Here is a 21213-nt window from a genome sequence, read left to right on the forward strand (position 1 = left end):
TGACGAAACTGACTCGGAGATGCGCTAAACGCGCTTACGGAGCCAAATAAAGTCTCGCCCATACGGTATACGGGCGCCGTCGTTAACGTCAGGACGGCCACGCCCGTATGGCGTACAGGCACCGTGCTGTAAGTGTTAATACAATTTCCAAAAGAAGCCAGTCAAAATGTAAGAAAGCAAGGTGTATACAAGATTCCTCGTTAACACGGGAAGTCATACATTGACCTCACATAACATATGCTTAATGACAGTTGTCATGAATATCAACATCACATTATATTAGGTCACTGACAAAAATGTGCTGTTGCTGACCAGTCTCTGGATTGGGGGCAATGTCTGTGGTGTGAAGAAACCAAGATCGTAGCATATGGCTTAATGAACAGGAATGTCAGATACAACCATATTAAATAATGGGAACCAGCACTGACAGTGCTAAGACAACAACAGTTGCAGAAACATGAATTTTCTGAGAACTTGCTAATGACACTGAAAGCCAGGACAGCTGTGTTAGGCAGTGACTATGCACTTTGCACATTCTCTGCAGCACTCAGTGTCCACCGTATGTGACTGGGGTCAGAGAGATAGCAGTTTGTATTAATTGATGGAAAATCATTGAGTAAGACCGAAGTGATTTCTGGCATTCCCCGAGGTTACAGGCCCTCTGTTGTTCTTTATCTATATAAACAATCTCAGCAGCTGTCCAGATGATGCTGTTATTTATCGTCTAGTAAAGTCATCAGAAGATCAAAACCAATTGCAGAACAATTTAGATGAGATATCTGTTTGATGCGAAAATTGGCAGTTGACCCTAAATAATGAAAAGTGTGAGGTCATCCACATGAGCGCTAAAAGAAATCCATTAAACTTCAGTTACACGATAAATTAATTGAATTTAAAGGACATAAATTCAACTAAATACCTGGGAATTACAATTACAAACAACTTGAATTGGAAAGCACATAGAATATGTCATGGGGTAGGTGAACCAAAGACTGCATTTTAGTGGCAGGACACGTTCAACAGATCTACTAAAGAACCTGCAGACACTACGCTTGGCTGTCCTCTTTTGGAGTACAGCTGCGTGGTGTGGGATCCTTACCATACAGAATTAATGGAGTACATAGAGAAAGTTCAAAGAATGGCAGTATGTTTTGTATTATCAAGAAATATGGGACAGAGTGTCACAGACATGCTGCAGGATTTTGTGTAGACATAATTAAAACAAAAGCGTTTGTCGTTGCGGTGGGATCTTCTCACAAAATTTCGATCATCAGTTTCCTCCTCTGAATGTGAAAATATTTTGTTGGCACCGACTTACACAGGGAGAAACAATTATCATAATAAAATAAGGGAAATCAGAGCTGCATAGAAAGATATAGGTATTCGTTTTTTCCAAGCCCTAATTGAGAGTGTAATAACAGAGAATTATTGCAAAGGTGGTACGGTGAACCCTCTGCCAGGTACTTAGCTGTGATTTGCAGAGTAGCCATCTAGATGTAGATGTTTCTCCAGGAGGTGAGTCTGGATAGCTAATGAGCTAGCATATTTATTTAAATCTATTCATCACAACATTAACACTCTAAGACAAGGAGCAACTGGCTTGTAGAAATATTGTGCAATTGCTACTAATTCTTTTGTTTCTCCCAAGAAGCATTTAAGTAGTTATATGTCAGGAAGACCTAAGAATTCCTTGTAATTGTTATCCGCCAAGTAATAGAATACAAAAAGAACGTGTGCAATTCCATTACTTGCAAAGTTGTTGGAGATGAAGCATTAACTCAATTCCAGGAGGCTGAAGGAAGGATCTGCCTGTGGTGTTGTAGAAGGATTCAGCTGAACATTCGCTTGAGAGAGTTTAAGTGAATTACAGAAACTTAAGTCAAGGTAATTAGATATGGATTGGAAACCTGCTTTTCCCCAATACACGTTCAGTGCCGTTTATCACTGCGCCGTCTTGCTCGACCCATATTTTATGATTGTATCACAGTTGTTTATGTTGTTCAGAGATGGAGATGTCATTTGTGTGTTTGGATGTGGTACCAATTGTCATGAAACACATTATTTTGAAATTTTGATTTTAGGTCTTAGAGGGTTACGTATTAGGCCTACAGTTGCTGAACATGCCTTTGGAGCGCAGCACAGAACGTCTATCTTTGGTGGACGGACCCAGTCGAGTACTGGCTGCTGATATTTTGGATCTGAGAGAAGACCGCACACACTTTCCCATGCTGTCATCGTCATCTGCTGTTGTTCTTGAGTATCGAAGTGGTGAAGCCGCTCTGGGAGGAATGGTCCTGGCAGTGTCAGCTGTGAGGGCGCCAGCTGCCACAGCTGTTAATCGTCGTGGCCCACCACCGACGCTGACAATTGTTGCCTCACGGATTCGTCACAATGCCAATGGATTACATCTATCATATTACAGCAGGTATTATGTGCACTCACATTTCTTTCTACAATGTCAGATCTTACCAATGAAGACAACATTTTTGTGCTTCAGTCACAGTGCTTTGTAAAAGTGTTCAGCAATGGAGGTAGCTGTTGTTGTTTTTGTAAGGCGGAGTGTATAAACACGATTTCTTTCGCATACTTTTTGCGATGTTTCAGTGAGAAATTGTTATACATGAAGCCTGTCTAGAAAGATAGTTTCCCAAACTGTCAAAATGTGTTGGGCGATATAATGTCAGGGTGTATACGACCCGGGACAACCGGGAGGTCTGGAAAAAACCCGGGAATTTTTCCATCCGGGAGAAAACCGGGAAAAACCCGGGAATTGTTTAGAATTCCAGGAATTTTTCATTGTTTTAGTTTTCAGTTAAATTTTTGTGATTTTGACTGGTAAGAACTAATACTCTATTGTATCCCGCTACTGCAGAATGATACTGCAGCAACAAAACATGAAAAAGAAAAAAAAAGAAAGCTTAAGTTGCAAAGGAAATGCACCATATAGAACCGCAAAACATTGCTCATACAAGCGTCTGCCAACAGTAAAGTATGTCAAAGTCTTTAGGAACACTATGCAATGCTTCATAACAACAAATTGCTTCCGATGAGCGTGACGTGACAACTGTTTAAATTAGATTCATTTGAGCAGTTGCGGGCGGGCTCTTGCGCATGCGCAGTTGAGTCGCGTATGAGTAGTACCTTCTCCCGCTTCTGGTTACGGAAGTGTGGCTGGGCGCCACTACTTAATATTTTCCCGGTTCGGAAATATTGTAGATCCAGGGCTGATGCACAGAGCAGTCCGAGTTATGGTAGGGAGTGAGTCATCTCCACGTGACCTGTGTTTACATTCAGCGATTTTGTTGTTTCCTCTTCATTTATTGCTCTCACGTTAAATGATAACAAAACGGATTTTTGTGGCCGGGAGCTATCAAATGAATTAAAATATGTTTGCATAATTATGGCAGGCTACAATATTTATTTTATTTCCACCTTTGACAGTCAAGCATTAATCGCCTTACAGAACAATGAAGTTATTTTTGCTGGTTTGCTTAAGAGATTTGGCTTTTATTAATCCTTTCTACTGAGGCAGTCAATTTATTTGAAACGAAGTGTTTAATTTCACACTATTGGCTAGTTTCAACTGTTCACTGCATTTCAAGTGCAGGTATGGCATTATGCTATAATAAAGAACCAAACATGAGTACTCGTACTCCAAGAAAATTTACATACGGATGTGCATTTTAAGCCGAATTATGCACTTTAGTATGGTTCGCGAAATCCCGATGCTCTTGAAGTATCTTTTGATGTCTTGTTTCTTTTATGACATAGTGTAAGATCTTTTAATGTTTTACACGTACGAACATATGGGCTTCCTGCGTCATCGTAGCTGCGCAAGCGCGGTGATGCCAGTTCTCTGGCACTTTCTTGCAACTGCTAAAATGAACCTATTTCTAACAGGTCGCAGGAAAATATTGCGAATGGTGGTTTGAAAAGCGTTACATTCAAAGCAGATTTCCTTTTACGCAAGATGAATTATGTGCGAGAATGTACGATGAATTTCTTAAATCACAAAGCCTTTGACTCTCATTTAAAAATCAACTCTTTGAGGATGACCATTTAGAAGTATTTTGAGCCCAGAAGAGGAGACATTTGCGTCGTTATTAAAAATTGTACTGGCACATTTGTGTGTGTATCTTAAAGTGCAACACGCGCAAAAAAGATCAACATTATATGTGGAAGCTTAGTTTCTCTTCCAACTTATTAACCTTCGAGACCAATATTATATGTGAATGCTATGTATATTAATTTAATTCATTACCTTTTCTTATTTGTGTATTCGCGCTACTTAAGAGTGATCTCGCTATTGGCTGACTACATCATGTGTCCTATTGCTGTCATCAGCTGGCGAGATCACGTGAATGAGCTATGACGCTTACAAAAGATCGCAATCTCAATTTCAATGCTTCGGAAAGTGACATGCGTTATTTGGTGGAATTCAAATTTATACCTTCGTAATACGAAAATATGTAGTGTGCATGTTGCTGCACATCAAAGGTCTTTCAAAACGTGCTTCTCCCCCTGAGTTTCGTTTTTTAAAGTGCTGGGAAATTCTACATCGGTATATGAAACCATAAACATTCAAAGGATTGATGACTTTTACAGTGCTGAGGAAGAGTATACTGTCACTTAACACGGAAAAAGTGTATTTTCATCTGGGAGAAAGTGTATTTTTAACCGGGAAATCTGGGAAAAATCCAGAAATTTTTTTCCTTGTCCACGTATACACCCTGAATGTGAAAGACAAGGTTGCATAAATAAAGGATTCAGGATATTGTTCTTGTGTGTAACCTGTAGCAGTTCTCAATTCCACACCGTGTTATGTTTATAGTGACTGAAAAGGAAAACTCTGTTTTATTCTCCCTCCAATCTGAAGGATTTTGAATTCACTAAGTATAGCACAGTGGAACTTACTGTCAGCCCTGTTTTGTGTATGTGCTGAACAGTGATATATCTTGGTCCACAGAGATGTTCACTTTTAAAGATGAGCCAGATCTCGAAATGTGAATAAAGTTAATTTCAGCATGAAGCAGGTTCCTCAATTCTTGGGTTTGAAAACAAAGTCCACACTCTAGCTTAAGCTGCGGAGACGGAAGTTCTTCACAGGAAAAGCACTATCAGTCAAACAGTTTAGAAAAATTTCTAAGTCCAGCAAGGATGGAAGCATAAAGTCAAGTTTTGGCACTATCTTGTCAGTGAAGAAAACAAACAGTAGAAATTATGCCAAGTCCCAGCTGCCATTTCGCCGATCACACTGAGAGTCCATACAGAGGAGGTGGCATGCTGTCCATGAAGATGGTGGCAGAGTTCAGAGCAAGGCATAGTGGAGATCTTCTAGTCAGTTGCTCACTGCAGTGAAACTGTTCTGCTAAGTTCACATGCCAGCCTAACTACCTGCTTTGTGGAAGGATACATGCGGGCCTATTATAGGCTCGTGACCCTGCGGATGTAGGAGAAGGTACGGTACATCAACAACCCCTGCCGTCACCATGAACGCCACTTGGTGGCGTGGCTGGAATGCTATTGTTGTCACCTTCTGGTCTGTTTGTGGAGTTCAGAGTTCCTGTGGTGTCTGATACTTGGGGGGCAGAGCTCACAGCAACCCAGATGATGTAGAAGATGGTGCTGTCAGCACCTGATGTTTAGTACATCATGGCAAACAGCAGTGAACATTCTCCTTCTCATTCCTAGCATTAATCCTGTCTAATATCGGGTCACTGTACTCAATATTTGGGAAATTTACTTTATTTAACTTTGTGGCCAGATGCCCTTCCTGTCGCTGCTGTTGTCAGCTACCTGAGGGAGGGAAGTTGTGTGTGCCACCTGTCTGTGAATTATGTGAACTTTATACTGTACTGTGTTTTAACTGTTTTGTTGTTGTGATTTCTGAGGTCAAAATTGGGGACAAGACCAGCATTTGCCTGAACAAGTGTCGGAAACTGCCTAAAAACCACACTCAGACTGGTCAGTGCACCACCCATAGTCATCAATCCACTGCACAGATTTGATTCAGTCCTGACTCACCTACCTGTCTCGCAAGCTAGCACAGTGTGTGCTATGCTATGCTATACTTGCTGGTCAAGAACATGAGCATTATTTGTGTAGCTATTTTCCAACCCCTTATCAATGATAACTTTGTGAAGTAATTAGCAGCCACAGGCATCCCCACCCTTGCACAACATTATTGTGAAGCACTTTTCTTTCTAGAAACTGTGTGCCACGTGGTGCTGAAAACCTTTTACTAGGACCAAAACTAATACATAGAAACAGTAAAGACATTTCCAATGAAGATCAAAGCACATTCAGTTCTGAGTGGTAACAGATTCATTTCAACCTTCAGTACAGCCATTTCCAAGTAGCAATAGAACATGCTTGGCACAAAGACCTTCGTCAAGAATGGAGTTGTTTGGTTCTTCATTATTGTTCTACAATTTTGTAGTAACTCACATCCTCATTATGGAGAAACTGGTTATTGAATTTTTGTTGCAGTCATATGATAATGATGAAGAGTTCTTGGGTAGGATCATTACAGGCAGTGAAATGAAGATTAACTTGTATAACATACACATAGTTTTTCTTGAATTTAAGGATGAAAAACTGGGGTCCTTTTATTAATTGTAAGAAGGCCAGTACACTGCTCCATCTTCAGAAATAGATCCCATTACTCTAGAGTAGTGTTGCGATCTTAGTCTGTAATGCACCAGTAGCACATTAGAAGCCAAGTATTAACTACATGTTAACTTGCTAATTATGGTAACAAATTCTCATTGTTACTCATATGCAACTAAAGGAAAATTTTTAAAAAAATTATTGAAGAAGCAGACAACATTGAAAACTGTGCAGTGAGAAGAATGTACTATGTGAGTGAGGGTTGTATTCGCGATTGACGAAAAAATAAAAGATGGCTTCAAGAATGAACAGTAATTGCCGGGCATTTTGCAGCCAAAAAGCAAAGCATCTAGTCCTCAAAAAGAAAGCTCTCCACTGACATACATGAGAAGTGACAATAGGGATGTGTGGTGACTAGTGAAATGTGCTCACTCAAAGCATTGGGTTTAGCAAAAGAACTAGTCATCACCAGCTTTGAAGCTAGCCAGAGCTGGCTATCAAGATTTTTCAGTTGAAACAGATTAGGTTCCCAGAGGAAAACTACCATCATTCAATGGCTTTCAGGTGATTACAAGGCATAAACAGTAAATTTTCATCACTATATGATAAATTTGCACCATGGACATTCCTGTATATTATCGCAAAATTGGTAACGCGGCTCAAATGTCAGTTTATTTTGAGATGCCGCTCAACAACACGGTGACCAGAAAAGGGGAATCCAGTGTCATCATAGAAACTGGTGGCAGTGAGAAGCAAAGGTGTACAGTGATGTTTGTAACTGGTGATGTGTGAAAGCTGCTGTCTTACATGATATTTAAAAGGAAAATTATTCCAAAAATATCTGAGAAAAGGATTTTGGTGAGAGCGAATCAAAAGGGTTGGATGAACAATAAACTTGTGGTTGATTGGGTGGCACATGTTTGGTAACGTTGCCCTGATGCATTACTCAATTTACATAATATGTTGGTCCTGGATAGATTCTGAAGACATACAACTGAGGAAGTGGAAGACAAGTTACCAAAAGAAGAAACTGACATGGTCATTATCCCTGGAGACCTAACATCCATCCTGCAAAAATTAGATGCATGTATAAATCGGCCATTCAGAGCTGCACTTAAACAGTGATACACGCAATGGATGACTGATGAAAACCACAAGTTCACACCGAGCGAAAAAATTAAATGGCTAGATTTGACGCAGATTTTGTGGATGGATAAAACGTGCATGGGACTCCATTCTGCTGCCAGTGGTGGAAAAATCCTTCAAAAAAAAGTGGTGTCACAGATTCACTGTGTAACAATTCATGTGGATGTTACTTAACTTAAGTTTCTCCTGCCTAGTCCATTGATGAATGAATGCGAAATTTTCATGCTTCATAAAATTACATATATAAAATGCACAAATAAGGCCTCAAAATCTGGAAATTGGGAAACTATGAGATGTAAACAATTGGAGAGTTAATTAGAAATGTAATTACAGAGAATATTAATTATAGAGGAAGGCATAAAAATAAATAACAAATAAAAATACATCACTTGCTAATAATTTTTAAGCTGTTTCTCAAGATAGTGAGGTCTTCTGTTACTGGATTTTTAGATTACCATTTTGTTAATTAGAAGTATTTATTTTTGATGCTAACATCTCTGCAGTCTCTAGTTATTTATTTCTAAGGACTTATTAGTTCAATTTCTTGATCCGCACATACACAGACACAAGCAGACATTTGTCTGGCCTTTACAATGGATATGCGTGTGTGTGCGAGTATATACCTGTCCTTTTTTCCCCCTAAGGTAAGTCTTTCCGCTCCCGGGACTGGAATGACTCCTTACCCTCTCCCTTAAAACCCACATACTTTCGTCTTTCCCTCTCCTTCCCTCTTTCCTGATGAAGCAACCGTTGGTTGCGATAGCTTGAATTTTGTGTGTATGTAAGTGTTTGTTTGTGTGTCTATCAACCTGCCAGCGCTTTCATTTGGTAAGTCACATCATCTTTGTTTTTTTATATATATAAAAGAATGTCTGCTTGTGTCTGTGTATGTGCGGATGGATATCTGTGTGTATACCTGTCCTTTTTTCCCCCTAAGGTAAGTCTTTCCACTCCCGGGATTAGAATGACTCCTTACCCTCTCCCTTAAAACCCACATCCTTTCGTCTTTCCCTCTCCTTCCCTCTTTCCTGATGAAGCAACCGTTTGTTGCGAAAGCTTGAATTTTGTGTGTTTGTTTGTGTGTCTATTGACCTGCCAGTGCTTTCGTTTGGTAAGTCACATCATCTTTGTTTTTAGATATATTTTTCCCACATGGAATGTTTCCCTCTATTATAAAACATTCCGTGCGGGAAAAATATATTTAAAAACAAAGATGATGTGACTTACCATACGAAAGCGCTGGCAGGTCGATAGAAACACAAACAGACACATACATACACACAAAATTCAAGCTTTCACCTGTTGAGGCAACAGTTTGTTGCGAAAGCTTGAATTTTGTGTGTATGTATGTGTCTGTTTGTGTTTCTATCGACCTGCCAGCGCTTTCGTATGGTAAGTCACATCATCTTTGTTTTTTAATTATGAATTTGGCCAGCTATGGACCGCATACAACTTAAGACTTATGGTGTTTCTTTTCCTTCCGTTCTTCCCAGTACTTCTTCATTTTCTCGCCAACTGCTCATCTCTGCTCATCTGTCCACACTCTCTTGGGTCGAGGTTTTGGCGCATCTTCTTCATAGTTTGCATTTTCTATAAGTAGCCTGAAGTTATTCCTGTCACGTATTATTTCTTCTGTAGCACCTATTTTGTTGGCGTCTTTCTTTACTGCTTCTATCCATATATATATATATATATATATATATATATATATATATATATATATATATATATATATATATATATATATAATAGAGGGAAACATTCCACGTAGGAAATATATATCTAAAAACAAAGATGATGTGACTTACCAAATGAAAGTGCTGGCAGGTCGACAGACACACAAACAAACACAAACATACACACAAAATTCAAGCTTTCGCAACAAACTGTTGCCTCATCAGGAAAGAGGGAAGGAGAGGGAAAGACGAAAGGATGTGGGTTTTAAGGGAGAGGGTAAGGAGTCATTCCAATCCCGGGAGCGGAAAGACTTACCTTAGGGGGAAAAAAGGACGGGTATACACTCGCACACACACACATATCCATCCACACATATACAGACACAAGCAGACATATTTAAATATGTCTTTTGTCTTTAAATATGTCTGCTTGTGTCTGTATATGTGTGGATGGATATGTGTGTGTGTGCGAGTGTATACCCGTCCTTTTTTCCCCCTAAGGTAAGTCTTTCCGCTCCCGGGATTGGAATGACTCCTTACCCTCTCCCTTAAAACCCACATCCTTTCGTCTTTCCCTCTCCTTCCCTCTTTCCTGATGAGGCAACAGTTTGTTGCGAAAGCTTGAATTTTGTGTGTATGTTTGTGTTTGTTTGTGTGTCTGTCGACCTGCCAGCACTTTCATTTGGTAAGTCACATCATCTTTGTTTTTTATATATATATATATATATATATATATATATATATATATATATATATATATATATATATATATATATATATATATATAAAAAAAACAAAGATGTAGTGACTTACCAAATGAAAGTGCTGGCAGGTCGACAGACACACAAACAAACACAAACATACACACAAAATTCAAGCTTTCGCAACAAACTGTTGCCTCATCAGGAAAGAGGGAAGGAGAGGGAAAGACGAAAGGATGTGGGTTTTAAGGGAGAGGGTAAGGAGTCATTCCAATCCCGGGAGCGGAAAGACTTACCTTAGGGGGAAAAAAGGACGGGTATACACTCGCACACACACACATATCCATCCACACATATGTGTGTTTGTTTGTTTGTGTGTCTGTCGACCTGCCAGCACTTTCATTTGGTAAGTCACTACATCTTTGTTTTTAGATATATTTTTCCTACGTGGAATGTTTCCCTCTATTATAACTATATATATATATATATATATATATATATATATATATATATATATATATATATATATATATATATACACATATGTCTGCTTGTGTCTGTATGTGTGGATGGATATGTGCGTGTGTGCGAGTGTATACCTGTCCTTTTTTCCCCCTAAGGTAAGTCTTTCCGCTCCCGGGATTGGAATGACTCCTTACCCTCTCCCTTAAAACCCACTTCCTTTCGTCTTCCCCTCTCCTTCCCTCTTTCCTGATGAGGCAACAGTTTGTTGCGAAAGCTTGAATTTTGTGTGTATGTTTGTGTTTGTTTGTGTGTCTATCGACCTGCCAGCGCTTTCGTTCGGTAAGTCACCTCATCTTTGTTTTTATATATAATTTTTCCCACGTGGAATGTTTCCCTCTATTATATATATATAAAAACAAAGATGATGTGACTTACCAAATGAAAGTGCTGGCAGGTCAACAGACACACAAACATACACACAAAATTCAAGTTTTCGCAACAAACTGTTGCCTCATCAGGAAAGAAGGAAGGAGAGGGAAAGACGAAAGGATGTGGGTTTTAAGGGAGAGGGTAAGGAGTCATTCCAATCCCGGGAGCGGAAAGACTTACCTTAGGGGGAAAAAAGGACGGGTATACACTCGCACACACACAGACATATGTCTGCTTGTGTCTGTATATGTGTGGATGGATATGTGTGTGTGTGCGAGTGTTTGTTTGTGTGTCTGTCGACCTGCCAGCACTTTCATTTGGTAAGTCACATCATCTTTGTTTTTAGATATATTTTTCCTACGTGGAATGTTTCCCTCTATTATAACCATATATATATATATATATATATATATATATAAAAACAAAGATGAGGTGACTTACCGAACGAAAGCGCTGGCAGGTCGATAGACACACAAACAAACACAAACATACACACAAAATTCAAGCTTTCGCAACAAACTGTTGCCTCATCAGGAAAGAGGGAAGGAGAGGGGAAGACGAAAGGAAGTGGGTTTTAAGGGAGAGGGTAAGGAGTCATTCCAATCCTGGGAGCGGAAAGACTTACCTTAGAGGGAAAAAAGGACAGGTAAGTCTTTCCGCTCCCGGGATTGGAATGACTCCTTACCCTCTCCCTTAAAACCCACTTCCTTTCGTCTTCCCCTCTCCTTCCCTCTTTCCTGATGAGGCAACAGTTTGTTGCGAAAGCTTGAATTTTGTGTGTATGTTTGTGTGTCTATCGACCTGCCAGCACTTTCGTTCAGTAAGTCACCTCATCTTTGTTTTTATAAAATATATATATATATATATACACACACACACACACACACACACACACACACACACACACACACACACACACACAAGACACGCATACAAGACCTTAGAAAGCACTGAATTCTCCGATAACTATCCGGATGCATATAAAAAAAGATGGCATCAGACATTTCATATAAATCCTGGGGAAGGCTGTATCGTTATAACCGGACAGAACCAAGGACAAAGTTCTATGTGGAGATGGGGACAACCACAATGATTCTTCTACTAGTGATGACAATAAAAGTGAAGATGAATAGAATTCTTATGTTAAAATAATATTTTTGTAAATAAAACAAACACACATTAAAGCCAACGTTTCTTTTTTTCCCCGTCTTCCTTAAAAGTAGGGCGTGCAGACTATTCGATGGTGCGGACTATTTGCGTATATATGATGTTCACTTTCTCTTCCAACCATGCAGAAGTCAATAAATTGGCATCAGTCTACTCTTGTGCAAGACTAAATTCGGGCAGATTGTGTCAGTGGAGAATTGGATGTTTACAGTATTCTGCGACAGAAAGGGAAATATGATCATTGACTTCCTACATGAGGTGAAATGGTGAACACTGGCTGTGACACTTAAAATTATCCCTATGAAATTGGTTGAATTCTGTAACCGTCTTAAAAAATTTACTAGTTATAGAATATTTCCTGTTTTAACAACTTTTTTATTTCCAATAATAGTTTAGAGCAGCTTGTTTTGCCAGCATGCTGCTATCTTCAGACATCCATATGTTATTGATATGGTACATTATTTTGTGCAGTATACAATCCTTTCAAATAAGGTTTTTATGGATATACCAGTTAGGTTAGGATGCAGACTGTAACCTCTGATCAGAAATATTTAATACAAATTAATTTACATCGTCTTTCAGTTTGGATGATTTATGCACTATAAATTACACAATATGAGAGTGTTTCATAAACTTCTGGTACACTGAACACAAAAACAGAAACAAAAACATGTCTTCACAGTTTTTTTTTTTTTTTTTTTTTTTTTTTTTTTTTTTTTTTTTTTTTTTTTTTTTTTTTGGAATGATGTTTACACACCAGCAACTGGCTCCAGCCATATTATGCACCAGTTGACTTAAATTTCTCACATTCTTCACATATCCAGCTGTTATTTAATTGTATCATATAAATTAAATTATCTTAAATTTTTTAGAAAAAGAAAATCCAACCAAACATTATGGGGACAGCAGAAAAAGGCATATTTGTCAGTACGCTTGGATGACTGGAACAAACCTCAATGAGATGAAAGCATTGTTCCTTGTATTACTGTTTATTCCTTCAGTTGTTACTTTCTCCCATATGTCTCCTATTCCTGTAAGCTTTTCCCTCCTGGTGAGAATTGTATTTACAAATGTTCCAATGTAGTGCCACAGCATACTTCTGTTTGTTTATTTGTAAACCTTGCTCTAGTTATGGATCTGGTGTTCAAACCTCCTCTGCTGTTTCACATAATATTAATTTTACATTTATTTCATCTAGTAGACACATTGAAAGAAAGCTGTGGTATGCATTTCTGCACAAAAAGTTAACACAACAACACAGTGATCCAAAGCAACATTCAAGCACAGTAGCAGTCTAGAGCAGACATACATTATTGTCTTTGCAGTGAGAGGTGGAAATGTATGGAGGTAATGTTATATGCAGTTTTGCCTAAATTGCAAGCAACTTATACATAATGATATTTTTCAGACTTGTAGGTGATGTGGGAGAACTGTACTTACGCACAGGAAATGAAACCATGGAAGTTATGTCAAGTGAGGTGACTTTCAATAAACATGAAGCTGTTTTGGTTGATTCTCCAAGGTTCTTGAGGAATAGCACTGCTGAGCAAACAGATACAGCACCTTTGGCAGAAGTCAACATCACCATTGATTCAACACTGTTGACTGATAATGGAGCAGGAATACACCAGCACGGCAAGTATGTAATTTAATATTAAGCATATCTTTTTATGCCCAACAAGACAATGTGATTTGTATTTAACCTTTTTTGATTGTGTTCTTGTTCGTGATATTGAACATTAGTTTCTGAAAAAATCATACCTAAAGTGAAGAAAGATAGGTTTGTGTGTCATAGCCCGATGACATTATTAGAGATGGAACACCAGCTTGTCAAGAATGAAGAAAAAAATCAACTGTGACCCTTTTCGGGAGCCTAAGTGACATATGCCAGAAGTGATTTCAGGAAATGATAAAAAGCCTAAAGTGGGTGGAGATTTGATAGGAAATTCATGCAGTGTTTTTTTATTATATCTCATGGAGAAAATACCAATAGCCTGTAATTTGTTAGATGTTCAATACATTACTTTTGAGTCTCTAGTATTGGTTAATGTTTTTTCTAGATCACTGTTACTTAAACACAGTGTAATTCTACTAATGTGGTGTATTAGGAAGTGCAGCACTTTTCTTAACGGTAAGAAATAATAATAGCTTCAGCAGTTAACTGTGTGCTGATTTTATTTCAGAGACCTAAGAGGCTCGGCAAATTTATTCCACTGGCAAGTGAAGGACAGTTCAGTAGAACGCAATAAAGCTGGTGGTTTTGTTATTGAGCTGCCATATGTTTGGCAATACAATGAAAACTTCACACATTCTGTTGTGTTGATGAACAATACATGGCGAAACAACTTTAATTTTGCTGTTGAAATTGGAGGTCATTTTGCCAGGTAAGAAGTTTTTTCTTCCCCTCATCCTGGTTAAGTTTTTTGGAGTATAGAATGAAGTTAAATCTTAAACCTTTAGTCCCTGAACGTAAATCAAGTAGATGAAAAGTTAAAATATATACATCAATGGTAACTGATGTGTCTTTCATTGTTTATTATTGCTATAATCTGTTTGATGCATATTAGTCTCTTACTGTATCACTAATGTTTGCACATTCATGTAATGTTTACCTTTTACCGGAGATGATAGTTTTATGCACCAAGGGCTCTGGAGAGTTGTGCATGGACAATGGAAAAGTTTCTGAAGTTTCAAGCTCATCATTACTTCTGTCACAGCTAAGGACAATGAGACAGTATGTTCCTCATCATACATACTAGAACATTTTGTCATTAAATTGCCTGTAGTGTCATATGATTATGGTGTCACTTCTCATGGGTCTCTGACAGTATCCATTCCTAACTGCCTAAGAGTCTAATTGTGTCACATGTCCTTCAGGTGCTGGGAGGCTGCGATAAAGTTATCTATTACACGGATAAGTCTTCCTTTACAAACCTGAATCTACACTGAATTAGCTTTACTTACCAAAATTTCGTGGTCATATTTACATTGTGCTCAAATCTCTAGTGACGTGTAGGGTAATTATAACTCCTTATTTCCTCTTTTGAGTCTTAAACTGTAAATGGTACATCCTTTTGAAACTTTTAGATTGTAAGGTGAATTATAATAAATTATATAAGAAGCAATAAAAAATTATGAACAGAATTTTTTGCTTTTAACTGGTATGATGTAGATATGTTTTGGTAAGCAACAGACGTGTACTTTGGTTTTAATTGTGTTTTCAGGCTGAATGTATCCAAGAACATGTTCCGTGAAAATGTGTGTCATGCAAGTGAAGGCCTCCTGTCAGTTAGAGGAATGGAAAAACTTATGCTGCTGAATCGTAACCTGATTGAGGGAAATCGCTGCCATTATCTGGTAGAATTTGGAGCTAATAGCCAGTCAGAGATTTTGGGCACTGTTCCAGCATTTTTTATATTCAATGAAGTTCGACGAAATACAGCACCACCGCAGCAGGTTATTTGAACTGCATCTACTTACAAGCAAATTACATAATCTGTTTTCATTTCTTGTACTAATCCATTACTGTCTTTTTAGCACATCAGTTGCCTACACAGTTAATTACTTGAATGAGACCAAAGTTGGAATAGCATACTTGTCACAACACATGACTATGAAACATAGCTTACACATTTGGAAATATATTTGCCGCTGGTTATTGCAGCATAAATGTAAATTTTTGTGATTAAAGCTGTCTGGATTGCTTAACCCTTAAGTGGGTATTTTTTATGCGCACTCTTTATCAGTGCATTATTTCCCCTAGCTCTGGCTGATGCAGTTGCACCACATGCCTTGCTCACTCATTAAAACATTTTTCTGTTGATTTTAGTTTTTGGACCAAAACTAAATTAGCTTGGGATAGAATAGAATGTATTACAGAAGAAAATGAAATTTTATTTTTCCCGTAGTTATTGCCAGAGACTAATCATGACTACTAATTACTTTTTTTGCTGCCACGTTTTCTGTAAAGAAAGTGTGCTCTGAAGCATGTAACGTCTAATAAATGGGGAAAATCTTCTGATAATGTTTTTGCATTCTGCTCCTTACTATTTGGTAGCATTGCAATTGGGTATCACTCTTATCCATGCCTCCTGTATTCATTTTGTAGGTGATGAGAACACTTGGCTTTTGTATGATGCCATTCTCTGGATGTACTTCCTGAAATGTATATGCTGACTATCACAACACCTCACTTGTCCTTCCATTTCATTGACCTCTGCTTGTTTCTCCACACTGTGGCATATTTGCTCTTCAGTTTTTTCTTTTTTATGAAGTCAAGGACCAAGATGAAGTTTCTAGAGCAACAGAAAATCATCAACAGTAATGTCCCTTTGTGACTGCACTTCCGTAATCTGCTGAGCTTCGAATAGGTTTCTGTTCATGGTATCTAAGGGATCATATGATTTATTATCTACAAAATGGAGAAATTGTGACAAAATATGTAATGTTCTTTAATTTGTAAATTTCTTAAACAGTGTGTGTATCAAGTGATTTCCTCTTGGAAAAGTACAGTTTGTGTTCTCACTTGTGCAAAATTCCCTGAAGAATGAATATTCCAGTCAGTATTTTCACCTCATCACTTGTTGTGCCTTGCCAGCAGTGAACTCCAGATATTGCTGCTAAATTGGGATGAGAAGCTGTGTACTAATGTGCATATAAGTTTGTTTGGTTAGCTATTGTTTTGCAAAAACAGTCCTCTACACAACGTTGATAACTATTCATTTATGCCATTCTTACCAGTAAACAAAAAGTGCTAGTGGGCTGAACTGACATGCAAAAGCATCTGTTACAGTGCTGCATCATTCTCACATGCTTCTGAATGAATGCATGTAACTGTAATTTTTTTCACCATCTGTGTTTTGCCAAGTATCAGAGCCGTTAATAGTTATTGTTACTAGCTAAAGGCAGCTGTTCTATTTCTGATACCCACAAATGGCTTCTTTTTACCATTACGAAAGGTAACCAACTTGTAAACTCAAAGCTAACAGCACAAAAATCATGATTTACTGTCACTTGACGCAAAAAATGCACTCATGGGACAGATGTTATAACTCTCCAAGAATACGTCATTTTGGCTGATGAGGGATACCAACTGTTAGAGGAAGCACGAACTAATAGCACTGTAACACCTGTTGGCCTGAAATTCATCATTCCCATTAGCTACAAGCCACGGAATGCTGCTGACGAATATATCCATCAAATCCACTGAGAAACATTGGACTATGAATGGATATGTCTATCATGTCCACTTACAGAGTTAATATATATCTTTAACTCTTAACAGTGTTTCAGTTTCAGCCATCAAAAGTGAAGGAAGAGTTATTAGTTATACATTACCAGGTGTCAAAAGATAAACATTAAAAAGTTTAAAAAATTGCATACTCACTAATCAAAATTAGAACTTGTACAAGTCGGTGGCAGTTTCACTGAAACCTATGCCTAAGGAGGGTGTCTGCTGACAACAGGCTCAAAAGCTTACAGAAATACGAGGGGTAGTAGACAGGTGATGCTAATGGGAGATACATTGCCTTCATTTTTCAGATTGTGTACATATAAAAGTCAACTCAGTGCTTCTATTTTTCAGTGAGTGGTCTCCTTTACTCCTGAAATGTTTACATTCTACCAGGACCTTCATACTATAATTTGGTGGATCTATACTACCAGAGTAATTTTCTCCATTTACGTCCGTTAGATGTCTTGATGTTATTATTGTGGGATTGAGGAGTTTGTCAAAGTGTTGGCACTATCTTTCACATATCTCATTCTCCTCACTTGCAGTTTTTTCTGTTTCATCTTTTATCAGATTTGTTCACCACCAAAGTGTTTCTGTGGTGCATTTACTTCTCTGTAATATTTCCTTACCTTATCCCTATTCCTCAAAAGCTCCATTCTTCAATGTTTGCTCTCATCCACTGTATCTTGCTTCTTGGGTGGGTCCTCTTCTCAATCCACTGTTTTTATATATATATATATATATATATATATATATATATATATATATCTAAAAACAAAGATGATGTGACTTACCAAATGAAAGTGCTGGCAGGTCGACAGACACACAAACAAACACAAACATACTCACAAAATTCAAGCTTTCGCAACAAACTGTTGCCTCATCAGGAAAGAGGGAAGGAGAGGGAAAGACGAAAGGATGTGGGTTTTAAGGGAGAGGGTAAGGAGTCATTCCAATCCCGGGAGCGGAAAGACTTACCTTAGGGGGAAAAAAGGACGGGTATACACTCGCACAAACACACATATCCATCCACCTGCTTGTGTCTGTATATGTGTGGATGGATATGTGTGTTTGTGCGAGTGTATACCCGTCCTTTTTTCCCCCTAAGGTAAGTCTTTCCGCTCCCGGGATTGGAATGACTCCTTACCCTCTCCCTTAAAACCCACATCCTTTCGTCTTTCCCTCTCCTTCCCTCTTTCCTGATGAGGCAACAGTTTGTTGCGAAAGCTTGAATTTTGTGTGTATGTTTGTGTTTGTTTGTGTGTCTGTCGACCTGCCAGCACTTTCATTTGGTAAGTCACATCATCTTTGTTTTTAGATATATATTTCCTACGTGGAATGTTTCCCTCTATTATAACTATATATATATATATATATATGGTTGGATTCAAATTAAATATGTCTGCTTGTGTCTGTATATGTGTGGATGGATATGTGTGTTTGTGCGAGTGTATACCCGTCCTTTTTTCCCCCTAAGGTAAGTCTTTCCGCTCCCGGGATTGGAATGACTCCTTACCCTCTCCCTTAAAACCCACATCCTTTCGTCTTTCCCTCTCCTTCCCTCTTTCCTGATGAGGCAACAGTTTGTTGCGAAAGCTTGAATTTTGTGTGTATGTTTGTGTTTGTTTGTGTGTCTGTCGACCTGCCAGCACTTTCATTTGGTAAGTCACATCATCTTTGTTTTTAGATATATATATATATATATATATATAAAATCTTATACCATCCTTCTTGTACACTGTGATTGATGTCTCCTTTTATATGCCTTATTCTCTTCTTCCATTTCAATTTTGCACTCAGGGTCAAACCATGGAGATCTCATGTGCCTTACTTAACTTTGTTTCATTTCCTGATGTCACTGTGTTATCCTTTGCTCATACTGTTCTGTAATTTCAGCTGGTTCTAAAGCTGCTATATCATATTTAGGACTACTGGGTTGTGTTCCTTGCACTTTGTTGGGGATCCTAGCCCTCACTTATGCCTAGATGAGAAAGTGATTGATATACAGGGCTATTTCAAATGATTGAAGCGATTTCATAAATTCACTGTAGCTCCATTCATTGACATATGGTCACGACACACTACAGATACGTAGAAAAACTCATAAAGTTTTGTTTGGCTGAAGCCGCACTTCAGGTTTCTGCCGCCAGAGCACTCGAGAGTGCAGTGAGACAAAATGGTGACAGGAGCTGAGAAAGCGTATGTCGTGCTTGAAATGCACTCACATCAGTCAGTCATAACAGTGCAACGACACTTCAGGACGAAGTTCAACGAAGATCCACCAACTGCTAACTCCATTCAGCGCAGTTTAAAGCTTTTGGATGCCTCTGTAAGGGGAAATCAACGGGTCGGCCTGCAGTGAGTGAAGAAACGGTTGAACGCGTGCGGGCAAGTTTCACGCGTAGCCCGCGGAAGTCGACGAATAAAGCAAGCAGGGAGCTAAACGTACCACAGCTGATGGTTTGGAAAATCTTATGGAAAAGGCTAAAGCAGAATCCTTACCGTTTACAATTGCTACAAGCCCTGACACCCGATGACAAGGTCAAACGCTTTGAATTTTCGGCGCGGTTGCAACAGCTCGTGGAAGAGGATGCGTTCATTGCGAAACTTGTATTCAGTGATGAAGCAACATTTTTTCTTAATGGTGAAGTGAACAGACACAATGTGCGAATCTGGGCAGTAGAGAATCCTCACGCATTCGTGCAGCAAATTTGCAATTCACCAAAAGTTAATGTGTTTTGTGCAATCTCACGGTTTAAAGTTTACGGCCCCTTTTTCTTCTGCGAAAAAAACGTTACAGGACACGTGTATCTGGACATACTGGAAAATTGGCTCATGCCACAACTGGAGACCGACAGCGCCGACTTCATCTTTCAACAGGATGGTGCTCCACCGCACTTCCATCATGATGTTCGGCATTTCTTAAACAGGAGATTGGAAAACCAATGGATCGGTCGTGGTGGAGATCATGATCAGCAATTCATGTCATGGCCTCCACGCTCTCCCGACTTAACTCCATGCGATTTCTTTCTGTGGGGTTATGTGAAAGATTCAGTGTTTAAACCTCCTCCACCAAGAAACGTGCCAGAACTGCGAGCTCCCATCAACAATGCTTTCGAACTCATTGATGGGGACATGCTGCGCCGAGTGTGGAAGGAACTTGATTATCGGCTTGATGTCTGCCGAATCACTAAAGGGGCACATATCGAACATTTGTGAATGCCTAAAAAAACTTTTTGAGTTTTTGTATGTGTGTGCAAAGCATTGTGAAAATATCTCAAATAATAAAGTTATTGTAGAGCTGTGAAACCGCTTCAATCATTTGTAATAACCCTGTATGTATCTCTAAGGCTCCACACATCCAGTAGTTCTGATTTGTGCCTTGCATCTATCAGCTTGCTCTCCACCCTCCACACCCCTTACCGCCTCCGTCCCTGACAAGTTATGTGTGTGACCTGCTTTTGTGTATGTGTATGTGTGTGTGTGAGAGAGAGAGGGAGAGAGAGAAAGAGAGAGAATCTATATAAGAAGAAAGCCTTCTGGCTGACAGTTTACATGTTCAGCAGTCTTTTTGCTGTGCCCGTCTGCGACTCAAAATCTCCGCTGTATGGTGAGTAGCAGTCTATCCCTCTCAAAATACTGTCAATTTCATTTTTTAAGTTCCCGACTGGTATGTCCATGTTTCTCTGTGTATGACTTTATTTGGGAACAGTGTTGAACCCACCACCATATTTATAGGTGCTGCAAATAATGTAAGTCATATTCCATAATCATTGCTCATGATTTA

The 21213-nt window shown here is 38.8% G+C and overlaps 1 protein-coding gene across 1 annotated transcript in view; it reads left to right on the plus strand.

The window, feature by feature from the left end:
* The window catches only part of LOC126416987 (protein bark beetle), a 355587-nt gene that overhangs the window by 239304 nt on the left and 95070 nt on the right, over nt 1-21213 (plus strand). Inside the window, exons 18-21 of the mRNA XM_050084872.1 lie at nt 2082-2425; nt 13602-13832; nt 14377-14577; nt 15418-15649. Of these exons, the coding sequence (XP_049940829.1) occupies nt 2082-2425; nt 13602-13832; nt 14377-14577; nt 15418-15649 (1008 nt within the window). The remainder of the gene's footprint in view (nt 1-2081; nt 2426-13601; nt 13833-14376; nt 14578-15417; nt 15650-21213) is intronic.

The sequence above is a fragment of the Schistocerca serialis genome, chromosome 8 (genome assembly GCF_023864345.2).
Source record: "Schistocerca serialis cubense isolate TAMUIC-IGC-003099 chromosome 8, iqSchSeri2.2, whole genome shotgun sequence".
NCBI classification, from domain to species: domain Eukaryota; kingdom Metazoa; phylum Arthropoda; class Insecta; order Orthoptera; family Acrididae; genus Schistocerca; species Schistocerca serialis.